The sequence below is a fragment of the Mercurialis annua genome, linkage group LG6 (assembly GCF_937616625.2).
Source record: "Mercurialis annua linkage group LG6, ddMerAnnu1.2, whole genome shotgun sequence".
Lineage (NCBI taxonomy): Eukaryota > Viridiplantae > Streptophyta > Magnoliopsida > Malpighiales > Euphorbiaceae > Mercurialis > Mercurialis annua.
In genome coordinates, this window is record NC_065575.1 from 4635653 (window position 1) to 4648579 (window position 12927).

At 31.6% G+C, this 12927-nt stretch overlaps 1 protein-coding gene across 2 annotated transcripts; it reads right to left on the reverse strand.

Moving 5' to 3' along the window:
• Positions 1-2347: 2347 nt before the first annotated feature.
• On the reverse strand, positions 2348-12598 carry LOC126687114 (uncharacterized). Of its 2 annotated transcripts, XM_050381494.2 has the most exons (22): positions 12247-12598; positions 11937-12065; positions 11673-11840; positions 11504-11587; positions 11366-11416; positions 10646-10702; positions 10489-10571; positions 9647-9770; positions 9504-9563; positions 7813-8052; positions 7189-7354; positions 6656-6783; positions 6203-6250; positions 5868-5998; positions 5571-5653; positions 5023-5126; positions 4601-4671; positions 3982-4277; positions 3656-3813; positions 3325-3380; positions 3073-3174; positions 2348-2876 (listed from the first exon to the last, which is right to left on the reverse strand). In XM_050381494.2, exons 1-19 carry the CDS (start codon positions 12514-12516, stop codon positions 3659-3661), a joined length of 2448 nt encoding a protein of 815 aa, XP_050237451.1. In that variant the 5' UTR covers positions 12517-12598; the 3' UTR covers positions 2348-2876; positions 3073-3174; positions 3325-3380; positions 3656-3658. The 2 variants fall into 2 exon arrangements, with proteins under 2 accessions (XP_050237451.1, XP_050237449.1); XM_050381492.2 differs by lacking the exon at positions 3325-3380.
• Between the last annotated feature and the right edge of the window lie 329 nt (positions 12599-12927).

Genomic DNA, 12927 nt, shown 5'->3' on the forward strand with positions numbered 1-12927 from the left:
AATTACCTATAAATAACTACTTTCTTAATTCTTGTAAAATGAGTACTTTTTCTATCTTTACGGGACGGAGGGAGTAAAAAGAAAATGTACGAAAGCATATTATAACAATGATAATAGAATCTAAAATCTACAAACATTAAAACATATGATATACATTTGTTTATTATAGGCTTACTCATCTAAAAATATTCCACTTTTTTGTTTACGATCCCACCTTTTAAAATCCTTAATTTTAGTATATTTTCAATTTTCAGTTTTAATTATAGCAATTTCTATTGGACCGAAAAATATCCATATATGTCTTTATATTGTTTTATATTATTCCAATTTGTATTTTATTATAAAAAAATTCAAACTTTATGTAATATGAAAGATATATTTGAATCTTTTTCCACTCTAATTTAAACAAATGACTATAATTAAAAATTATAATTAAAAAACAGACTAAGATTTATGATTTTAAAAGATGAGAGCATAAACAAAAAAATATTTCAATAGAACTCTCTTGAACATGTATGTAATGACTATAGAGAGAAAAATAATAATCAAAAGAATGAAAAAGTGATAGGCGGCCTTCTAGTGGAATTTTAGAATGACATCCATCCGTGAAGGTAAATTAGAGTTTTTTTGTTTTAGTACCAAAACTATTTAATTAACTATAATTAATACAGAGGTTTGAATCTTAAACATACTCCTAAATAAGGTTAAGATCGAGTTTGAAATTGAAATGTTTAAGTTGAGTTGAATCATAATCATCTTTGCACTATAATCAACTTTGACTAAGCCAGACGCTAGTGCTCTCTAAAAATTGCTAAATTTCAGTAGTAATTCTTTGCTTATTAAAATCGGGGCGTTTTAAACACCAAATTAACCTATTTACAGCTCAATCGGTTCAACAATTAAATAAAGCATACATATATCTATACAATATAATACATATGTACATATACTTTAAATAATTCTACATATTTTTTATTTTAATACATACATTAAATTATAACCAGCAAATAATTAAAAAAATGAATCATACTTTTGAAGAGATTCCATTGCAAGACCTTGAAAAGTCTTACCGTACTTATAGGGCGTTTGGACTAAAAACTAATTGGCATGTGGTTTAATTCTAAAAAGAGTGAATTTTATAGTGAAAAATAAAAAAGTAGAATAAGGTGCATTAGCAATGGGGTCAATTCTAAATGGTTGGAATGACAATGTTTTGCACTTGTGAGGAGATTGTTGATTTGGTGGGTGGAATTGTGACAAAGGAGCCCAAGTACATACCGTATTTTATTCTGAAAGTGCGATGCTATATTCCAAAACTTTGTTTGTTACATCAGCACATATACACACATGGATTCAACCAACTATCCAATTTGGAGAAATTGTTAGGTTATACTAAATTTACCAGTCATCTGTAAAAAAAACTACTAAGTGTATTTTTTATTGTCCATCCAGTTGGCTTCGCCTTAACTAATTCGGATACGACCCACGTCGCACATTTGGCAAAGTGAATAAGTCCGTCAGTGGGAATTTTTAACATTCACAAGACTCAAATATTTTTTACATTCACAAGACTCAAACCCGAAATATTACTTAAGCGATATCAAGCAGTTTACCACTCATATCACTTGTTTCACTTCATTAGAATTATGGTAAGAGTGTAATAAATGTATAATAAATGTTCAGGTTTTAATAATGATATACTTTTATCATCATATTAATAAAATATTTTAATATAATTAATTTTAATTTACGAATTATTCTCACCAATTTGCTAATCTTCCACTTCTCACCAAGTGGGGTGGAGGCTGTAAACAAATGGAAATTCATGTCTATGCGGTCACATGTTTGTCCTTTTTACCGACATGCTTTAATCCTTGTTAAATTGATAAATCCTCCACTTTTTTAATAAAATATTCTCAAATTCTTTATATAATATAGTTTGAGCATAGCATGAACAATACTCTCTTCCATAAAAAAAAAACAATACTCTTTATCTTTAACTTAATTCTGGACAGTTTTGAATTATCACGGTCCCTAAATTTATTCATATATAGTATAATTTTATTATTAATTCTGCTAAAAATAAAAAATATTGTTTTAATTGGTCAAGATGACCGAGATTAAATTATTTGACCTCGAATTATAAATTATTTGTTGATTTGATTTGAAAATAAAAAGTTTTAATTCAGTTTTGATACAAATAAAAAAAAAACAAAAAACCAATGGAATTAACTTATTCATTTCGATTTGAAACATTTTAAATTCTTATAGATTTTGTTTGTTGGTTTAATTTTAAAAGCAATAAATTTTTTAGTTTACACCGTTCGAATTGAATGTACACTGTTGCTTTCAGGATCTATAAACATCTTTGGAATTGTAATTTACATAAAGCATTCGTACAAGGCTCCAAATCAATTGCTAAGAAACCAGTGAACATAAAAGATAAAACAATAAATTTTGTAAGAAGTGCACGAATTGATTGCTGATCATATCACAAGATTAATCCAGTTTCTTGTATAAACACATTTCTATAACGTACTACTAAATCTCTAGGTTTACTGATGAAGCTGTAGTAAAACATATAGCAGCTAATCAAAATCCTGTCTCAATGAATATGTTAAATTAGCGCAGAATGCGGCTGAAATGAGTAACATATACGAGTTGCCGCAGTGAGCGGAATCCTCTTTCACCTGTACAAACTTGTTGGATACTTGTCTACTGAAAACGGGTAACGGTATCTATCTAGTAGGTAATCTCAGATGTGAGATATCCATTTCATCACTCTACCTCCATCAACTATCAGATATTCATATCCGAAAAGAACTAATTTATGCACTTCATCCGCATTGAAACTGAAAAGCCTGTCGATGGCAGATCTACATAGTACATAAAGCAAGAACAACGTTAGCAGATGACAGTATATATGATTCATTAAAAATTCACTGTACAACTAATTATAGTGACAAAGTCCATCAGGCTTTGATAGAAACAAGCAAAACACATTCACGCAAATGAAATAAGCAGCAGTATGAAGTTATAGACATTGATACTAACCACACACTTAAAATTTACCTCCATATGACCATAGCATAGTGAAGACCACAAGAAATTGATAGTGTTGTCATGTTTTCTTGTCGCAAGCTCTGCTCTGAATTGATTGCAAACCTTCAATAACTGGAGAGAGGTCAAAATGAAAGTGCAGATGCACGTAAATAAAATAGCTTGTTGTACAAATATAATATATTTGTTTATAGGAAAAATAACAATTCTCTCTTTAATATATTTATCAAGTTACTAGTACCAGTGTTTAATATACATGTGTACCTCTTTGAGCTGTGAAGATACTGGATTAATTATCTTCAAATGACACGAAAACAAATCTAAAAAACAGCAAATGCAAAAATTTGACCGGTATTATTAATAACTCTACTTTATTCCAAAAATACATATTTAAGATAGTTAGTCACGCACAAATACGATAAGCTGACAGTTCTAAGAGATGTGAAAATAACAAATGGCCATGTTAATTCCTGCCCGTATACTAATGTACTGTGTACCTTGAATCTAAGTAGCAAAGTGAATGGATTAAGGAACTAACTAATTATGAAGCAACATATTAATTTGATGAGCTGATGTATGAGAGAGAATTTCTTACCATTCATGTCCTAACGTCCGTTAATTTCAATTTCAACTTCATCTTGCCAGCTTGAACCATTATTTCGCCTTTAGATTGATCCACTCTTAAAACTGTTCCCTTTGTTCCTAGAGATGAAACTTGCACTGTTTCACCAACTTGAGGACACTCAACCTTTGCTGTGGCGAAGAGCAAATAAAATGTTAATTTTGACAAATAAGACTTCGCTGGAATAGTGCTAGACTAGCTTGTTCACACTACACAAGACAATCTGTAAACAAGCTGTAGCTAGCAGACCAGCAGATCTAGTAGAAGATGCAATACAAGTTACTAAAATTTTGATTTACCTGATGATGGCTGTGTTTTAATTCCAATGGAAGATGAAGTTTCACCGACCACAGTAGAGCCACTAATTTCCTCTGTAATGTGCTGATCACTTCTCAAGTGTGTATTGGTTGAAGGGAGATGAGAAGATTTTGTTGTCAAATACGCACGACGCTGCCGTACTTTCTTGTGAAGAGCAGACCGAGATGTTGCTGCAACCTCAGATATTTCTTGCAGCATCCTGTATCTTTGTCCAGAACCGTGATCCATGATCTTCCTCCTAGCGAGCAACAATTTCTTATGAAGATCTCTCGATAGCCTAAAATTACAATAACAAAATCAAACCACCAATTAAGCACAAAATATTAGCATTACAAGTTTGCAGATCTATATCCACACTTCTGAAAAAGGCAACCTTTTGATATTGAAAATAGACTTATGTGTGTCGTTAGAGCAGAAGATCAAGCAATGAGAATTCACATTAAGAATCAATTATGCGATAATAGTTATTTCATGGGAGTTGCTTTGGAGAAATTATAGACAGCTCATAATTGTTGAAGAGAAAAAAAAAGGACCAAAGAAAGAGAGAATGTTGCTGACAAAATTTTACCAAGAATAACAATACAACATTCTATTAAATACCTAATATGATGTTGTGCCTCATGCAAAAGCTCTTGGAAATCTTGCTTGAATCTTTCCATATCAATTATGACCTGTGAGATGCTATGAGAATTACACTCAATTTTGAAGAGAATAAAATGATAAAGATCTTAAACTTGAGATAAGTTATACAAATACATTTAAGTGACTTCCATATTCCAAATAACAGAAATAAACTTCTGCCAGAACTTATGATTCAGACAGCATTCAACACTATGCACCAACCCAAATCTGATTGGGTTGGCACACAAATAAGCAGCAACATCATAAAAGATTGCATAGGGTTTAAACTAGCAGTAGTTATCTCTATAGACAAGGTAGAAAAGCATAAGCAAATAAAGCTGAAAGAAAGTTTTAAACTTATTGGAAAGTGAACCCAATTCATTTAAGTTAAAGACTGCCACCTCATTTATCTCGGCACTAGCAGCACCATATAGTTCTCGTGCACTATCAATAACTGTTTCTGGTAATCCCAACTTCTCAGATATACTGATAGCATTTGAGCGACCTACAGAGAGATTCATATTTTAAGATTTGAATTGATTGCTAGTTGATGAGACACCAATAACTGTGAAGTACACTAACTAGAACTTCAAGTAACTTTAATCTTTCAGGTGGATGAAAAGGAAATACTTTGTAGCCCTAAAAAGAGAAAATGACCTTAAAATAAACTAAGATACTAACATTAGCGAAAAAGGCCCACTTTTCTAGATATGTGCTTCTCAAAAGAATGATAAAGAGTGCATTTCTCAGAATTGCATTGGCCATTCCAGGCCCTTAACTATCTGACTCTGTGTGTGTGTGTCCAGAAAAGCCAAATTTCCACAATGAAAAGCACCAAATTACCACATCCTCAAAGCTAAATGACCACAAAGGATAAATAACTACATTAATAAGCATCACATCATCACATGCAGTGCAGACAAAATATCATGTAACTTAAGAGGGAAACCTGGTATTCCCCAGAGAATCTTGTAAGTGGGCTTCAAATTCACTTCATCAAACTCCATACATGCATTTTCAAAAGAGCCATTGCTGTCAAAGAATTAAAAGAAAAGCTCATGTGGCGGGCAATCACTCTATCGAATCAAGGCATGCCGATATTTGGTGCATTACTGCAGCTTAAACTAACTTGACTAACTTTGTTACCGTATAATTTTCTCTCAAAACTACTTATATAAACAGAAGGAAACAAAACATTCCCAATATTCCAGCACAATATTGCATCCAAACCAAACTTCATACATGCCTGTATTTCAGAGATTTAAGTTCACCATGATGTGTTGTAGCTATTGTCAACAAAGCACCACTGTCAGCAAAAGACTCAAGAAGTGACATCCCTAGTGCTGCTCCTTCAAGTGGATTTGTTCCAGCGCCAACCTTATATATGTTAGAAGTAACATCACTACATTGTTTGCCATATTTACTTGCTTGCATTTTTTATTTTCCTCTATTTAAAGGTTAGTGTAATAAACTCTTAACCTCTACTTATGTCATCATATGTCATTTGAAATAATTCTTCAATAAGCAAAATTTCAATTAAGACTATAATCACCAAATGAAATACAAAAAAATGAAACATACTTCATCCAGGAGCACTAGTGACCGTCTTGTAGACTGAGACCGAATGTCCTGCACATCAAATAATTTAGATTGAATATAATCTCCCAAAACAAAATAAACCATTTTAAAATGAGATTCCACAGATTATCAAACAATATAGCAGAGTTCTAAATAATTTTAAATACCCTGAGTTATGACGATATATAATCATTATAATCATGTCCAAATGAAGCATTTCTTTAGTCATCTCAGATGACAATAACTCTAATTAACAATACACGAGCAGTTTAGTAGTTCCGTGAAAATAACTGTTCAGATTCAAAAATTAATCTGTTATTGAATCAAGGAGGTATGCATTCAGAGTGATCTACTTTCTAACCAGTTTACATTCCTGGATGCATATCAATCAATCAGAAAGAATCAGCTCCATAAGCAGTTTATTGTGGCACAAGAGTTGAAGATAGTTCTACTCACACTTATTTGCTTTAAGTGGCCAGAAAATGTAGATAAAGATTGGGACAGGGACTGTTCATCACCAATATCAGCAAAAATGTAATCAAACCATGGAAGTTGTACAGATTCAGAACTTAGAACATAAAGACCTGCAATGTTGAATACATTCATAGAGCATATTATAACATGGTGATCTTATTAAGAATGTATTTATCAGTATAAAATTTACATAAAATGCTAAATCTTCTGAATGTTCGACCATTGAAATCTATTATGAACAACGTGAGAAATTAGTTACATAAGATTTTCGTAGTTAGGATGAGGATAGAGTTTAAGCAGTTCAGTCAATCTGGAATTTGAATTTCTAATCTCATTTTCATTATGTAACTGTTTCCAACTATCTTTAATTGACGGCATTTTCTTAGGCAGTCTTATCATTTTAGCTACATTCCACATTGTATGAATGCAAAGGAATGGTGCAAAGTTGAGAAGATGCCAATCTCAGGTCATTTGCAAAAATATATAGAAAAAAAGATACTACAATATAAGTCAACCTGATTTTGCCATCATAGCTGCCAATCCAACTGTCTTTAAGCAAATAGTTTTTCCGCCAGTGTTAGGGCCAGTTATAACCAGGACTCTTGTATTCTGAGAAATAAAAAAGTCAACTGGCACTGGATGTGCTGCATTCAACATGCCATTATCCCCTTGGAGTTTTTGCTTCAAAATTCAAACAGAAAGCAAATATCAACAAGAGTTAACCACAAAATCAAATGCAAGCCATCAGAAACAATATAAATACAATTCCACTTGGATATGTTCAAGAGGAATGAAATGAAAAGAATTTAAGTAAAAACCTTGCATCAAAATTGCAATTATGGCCTATCCATTGAAAATGAGCCTATTTTGTAGTTATTTGGCCAATTGGATAAAGGATAAAAAGAACTTGATGAAATTTGAAGGTCCACTATCTATAAGTTAGTCTTTTTTGGATTATCCTCCATGATGGCCACAATAATTAACATGGCCTGGTCACAAATGCACCTCATAACTAAATAATGGGCCATAGTTGATCATTTAAATTAATAAGCTACCATTAAAAATTGGGGAAATTTCAAAAAATAATTGTACTTAACAAATTTAAATAATCAAGCTTGTTAGCCTGGTGTTAATCTTACGAATTTAGAATTTTTTAAATCCTTCTTTGCCTTCTGAAGTTTCAGTCTATGCTGCTGAAGCAATAAAGGATGATAAGCTTTAGCCATGTACAATATCCATTCTCTCTTAGTGGGATGTGAGGCTTTTGAATCTTGCATCTCTGATGCTTCAGCAGTAAATAATCCATCCATGTCTTCTGGAAAATACAAATCAGGACATGAACCTCCAAATGAAAGACTGTAGCTTGCCCGAGCATTTATCTACATGTAAAGAATCAATCGTAAAATGAGTCATTGGGATATGCTACTAAGATAACATTGTAATATTGCAATTACATTTGTATCATTAATAAAAACTTCCATGAGTAACTATATTTTATGGGATTTATGCACTCCGGGTAACAGAAGGCCGTAATCTTAAGGAAGCTATCAAATCAATCAAAAATATAACTATACATACTTAGACACAAAAAACCAGCAATGTTCCGCAGCTTAAATAGCAGGATTACATTAATCAAAGCTGAACAAAATTTAACTCGATCTAGAGCATATCTATCTATACTATATATAAAAGCACGGATGGGGGGGGGACAGGCAAATTTACGAAATAACCCTTTTTAATTTATATTAAATAACGGTTTTATTGTCATTAACAAAATAGTTATTTAATTAATTGCTAAACAATTATTATAATTAGAATTTTAGTTAAAATAAAATTGTATCATAACTAAGGAATTGAGTATAGAAAAAATAGCTAAGCTAATTTTTTTTAAATTATTAGAAATATCAATCTTTTGATTTGACTACACTAGCAACGCAATTAATATTGTCCAAATTTTTGTTAGTTATGTTGAAAACTATAAAGAAAATTAATTTGATTTTTTAAATTTTATTTTCAAATAATAATACATGAATTGACGAGTCACGTTACGAGACACGTGCGTAGCACACAAAGCGAGACAAGTCTAAATAAAAATATAATTAGAGAGATAGTAGAATAGCAAATGGCAATGTTAGAGTCCTATGTATAATAAACATACAAGGCTGTAGATTTCGATGGGGGGGTATTTTAACTGTTTATTGAATAATGATTGTCCTATCCAAAAGTTAGCTAATTTAAACTACTTTAAATTCAATTAAAATACTTTTCTGTTTTATAGATTTGTCTCACGATTTCATTATTCTCAAACCATTTAATTCTCCAATTTCTCCCTTTCTTTCCCTAATTCCATGGTATTTCAATAAGGTATTTTATTACCATATTAAACTCATTCTACTAAACTACAACTATTAGTATAATATACATTGTTAATCCAATAAAAATTTCTAGCTTATTTAACATTAGAGTTAGACACCTGAGATCAGTGGTGCTCGAAAATAACAAATATAATGCACTCTTACAAAAATATTTTAAATTTTTTTTGGTGATATTTTAATGAAATAAGGAAACTACAAAATCTAAATTTATGCATATTAGATTATTCTATTTATTTTCTTTAAAAACTCTAATTAATTTAATGTTAATTATAAATAAAATAAATAGTTATAATTATAACGAATTTACTTCATATAAATTGACAAGTCACGTTACGAGCCACGTGCGTAGCACGTAATGCAAAACTAGTCATTAAAGAGATGGCAATAACTATAACTCTATAAGTAAAATAATATATGCCTTTTTTTAATGAGAAAGCAGAGTTGCAGACACCAACCATATCTAGTTGAATTGCATTGTTCAATAGCTTTTCAATGCCATCAAGATCCTCCTTCATCTGCATAGATTAAAATCAAAACATAATAGCAGAAACAAAGATATGGACAACAAATTCAAATTCCACCAGACAGAGCCAGCAACCATTTCTGTTAACATCAAAAGCACATCTGACTCAGCCTTTGCCACTGATGCTCTAGCTCTTTGCAACTCATCATTCAAAGGAACCGCTGAAAGTGGTTCTAAAATACTTCCTGTGCCTGAATCACTACAGCAGCATATTATTCTTTAGGATCCAGTATTTATGCCTTCATGGACTGCTCCACAAACAAAATTATTTGGCAGAAGGAAATATTCTGGGAACTAGAAGCTTTCTTCCAATATATTGCACCATATATTCAGAATTAACTAAACATAATTTGAACTACCTCAGATGCTAGAACTTGAGGCCACAAGAGTTTTAGTATTAATATAAAATCAATGCTATATCATAATTCCTTGAGAGACTGTATCTCTATATACAGTTGCAATTTAATTTACATAATAAAATTACAAATAATCTCATCCTAGGTTCAGCTTTGATATTTCAAATCCCCAAATAAACGATCCAATATGTAGGGTGTAAAATTTGAGATTCAAATTTTCGAAAGAAAAAAATATGTTAAAAGAACTTAATAATGAGAGTATGGGAGTGCCTACATGATTATAATTTTGATATTTTAAATTTTGATTTGATACTAGCATGTGTGATAGTAGAATGCAACTTCTCATGATAGCTTCATTGATGGTGACCCCCACTGGCTGGTTAATAGATAACTTGCAACAAGGATTAACTTTTCAATTTCTGTCATTTGTTTAGAAAGATTATTTGAAATTTCCATCTATACACACCAACAAAGAAAAACTCTCTCTCTCAATGCTCATACATTATGAACTAACAACCATTTGAAATGACTTCAGAATAGTGTGAAACTAATCTTACTCACCTGGACAATAAAAGGCCCTTGTAACTCAACAGCTGATTAGTCCCAGACTTTAAGCACCATCTTCCATTGACATTACTCACTTCCTGAACCAATATTGTTAGGATAACAACGACCAAAGATACATAGATGGAGAAGAACTTCTTATGACACACTTTACCATAAGAGACGCTTCTTCCATGTCTTTCTTAATTAGACTGTCCATTAACTGATATAGCTGTATAAAGTGCACAACAGCCGGTCAAAACCAAGAAGTGCAGATGAAAAGTTAAGCCAAAATTGCAGAGCTGGAGATATAATACAGCTGCTTTGCTGTTATGGCACTTAAGATACTCAGAAGCAAAAGAAATATGTGGAAACTCTAATAATGAACAATCTATGTGAACTAGATTTTATAAGAATGTTGCAGCCTAAAACATCCTCTTCAATATCATTACTTATTGTTGAAAAATCTAGTCGTAAGTTAAATAGAGCAACTTAGATTTCAGCATATCTAAGTACCAAGTTCTCAACAAAATTTAAAGTGAATATAAAAAGTGGAATAAAGATAATCTCCCATTCAAGTCCATTGACTGTCCACAAATGGACCCTAATGGACGTGCATTTTGAAGATAGATGTACTAGAGTGTTATATACTAGAAAATTCTGTAAAAATCTTATTATTTTCAACATCTCTTTATTGTCCAGTATAGGACCCTGAGTAGAAGTCCTCAACTCATTTGTACAAAATACTTGGAGTCAGACATGAGGCTCTACTTTAAATAGCTAAAAATTCCAAACATCAGCTACCGGAAAGAGCAGTGAGAAACTTAAGGTCCCATAAGATAGCGGAAAATCAATCAGTAAATGGTCAAGGGAAAATGAGATAAAGATATTGCACCTTTTTCTCAAGTCTGCGAACTTGATCACGTGATTGTTTCAAGGCAGAACTCTAAGCAAGGCAAACCAAAATTCCAATAAGACCAAAGAGCATGAAAACCATAAGCAATCACCGAAACGAAGAAAACAAGGAACATACAGCAGAGTCTTTAACAGAACCATCTCCATCTATAACTTGTTGTATCATTCTAACTAAGGGTCGATTAGTAACCAGTTCCGTTATCTGCAAAAGTGATAATTACTAAAAAAAATTAAGAAACAATATACAAATTTGTAAATAAACCAGGTAAAACATTTCATTTAATTACCATTTCAGAAAGAGGCATAAAACGATTATACCAATCAGCACCTTCCTTAATTGCAGCTTTAAGATTAAGCTGCAAAACATCTGCATACTCCAACAAACTCACAACAGCAATAGCTTCATTTGCACTAATCGGGAAACCCCTCCGCGCATTATCAATACCCGATTCCACCTTTTTTTTTTCAAAATGACAAACAAAACATCACATAATATATTTTAGTCTTCACTTAAATAACACCAAAAAATCAAACTGAAAAAAGTGACTAACCATAACCAGGTCAATCCCAGTAAAATCCAAGCGGCAAGAACCATGCTTATGCATTTCAATAGCAGCATTAGTTTCTTTCATAAGTAATAAACTCTCCTCATAATTCCTATTCAAAGACCACAATTGCACCTGCACATATATTCTATTAAAAACCGTTCCTCCATTAAATTAAAAAAAAATGCTAGTCATGTTGGAATATTTTAATAATAAACAAATAAATAATAATCAAAGATGTTTTATTATAAATACTCATCGGCTTGCTGTAAAAATGACATAATACAACCATTGCACGAGATAAACATTGTCTTACCTGAATGGCTCGGCGAGCTAAGGAGGTGGCGGCAAAAGAAGAGACTAAATCACAAAGCTTATCCCATTCTAGTAATTTAAGACTGCTATACTGAATGCTGTCGCTTGATTTTATCTGCTGCTGCGAACTGTGAATTTTGCTTTCAAAATTTCTCGTCGTCTTCTTGAATTTGAGGTTAATTACAGTGTTGGTGTTTATGAATGATTTAGTCACCGGAGGCGGCGCGTAGATCGCCGTTAAGCGGTTGAAAAATGCTGTGTACAGTACCATTTAGAATATTTTGGCTGTTAAAAAACAAGAAAGAGATGAGAAAACTGTATTATCAATGGCTGACTGAATAAGCTCTACCGGTTAATTACAATCAATTATCCGTTAGTTTTATTTTTGGAAAAGGTACTCTTACACTTCTAATGTTTAACTCAGGTAACAAATAGGCTTCTTTTCAAAATTTTATATCAAATTTACGTTTAGTATTTAGATACGATTTAATTATATCTTTTCCACACAAAATTAATATATTTATTTCACAGAGAGATAATTGAGTATTTTTAAGTTTTAAAGAGTACAGTTCAAATAAAATTTAGTTATTTTATTTATTTTGAGATAAATATTAGGAATATGTTCTTTTTTTTCTTTTCAGAATTATATTTTTAGTAAATTAAAATAATTATATTAAGTGTA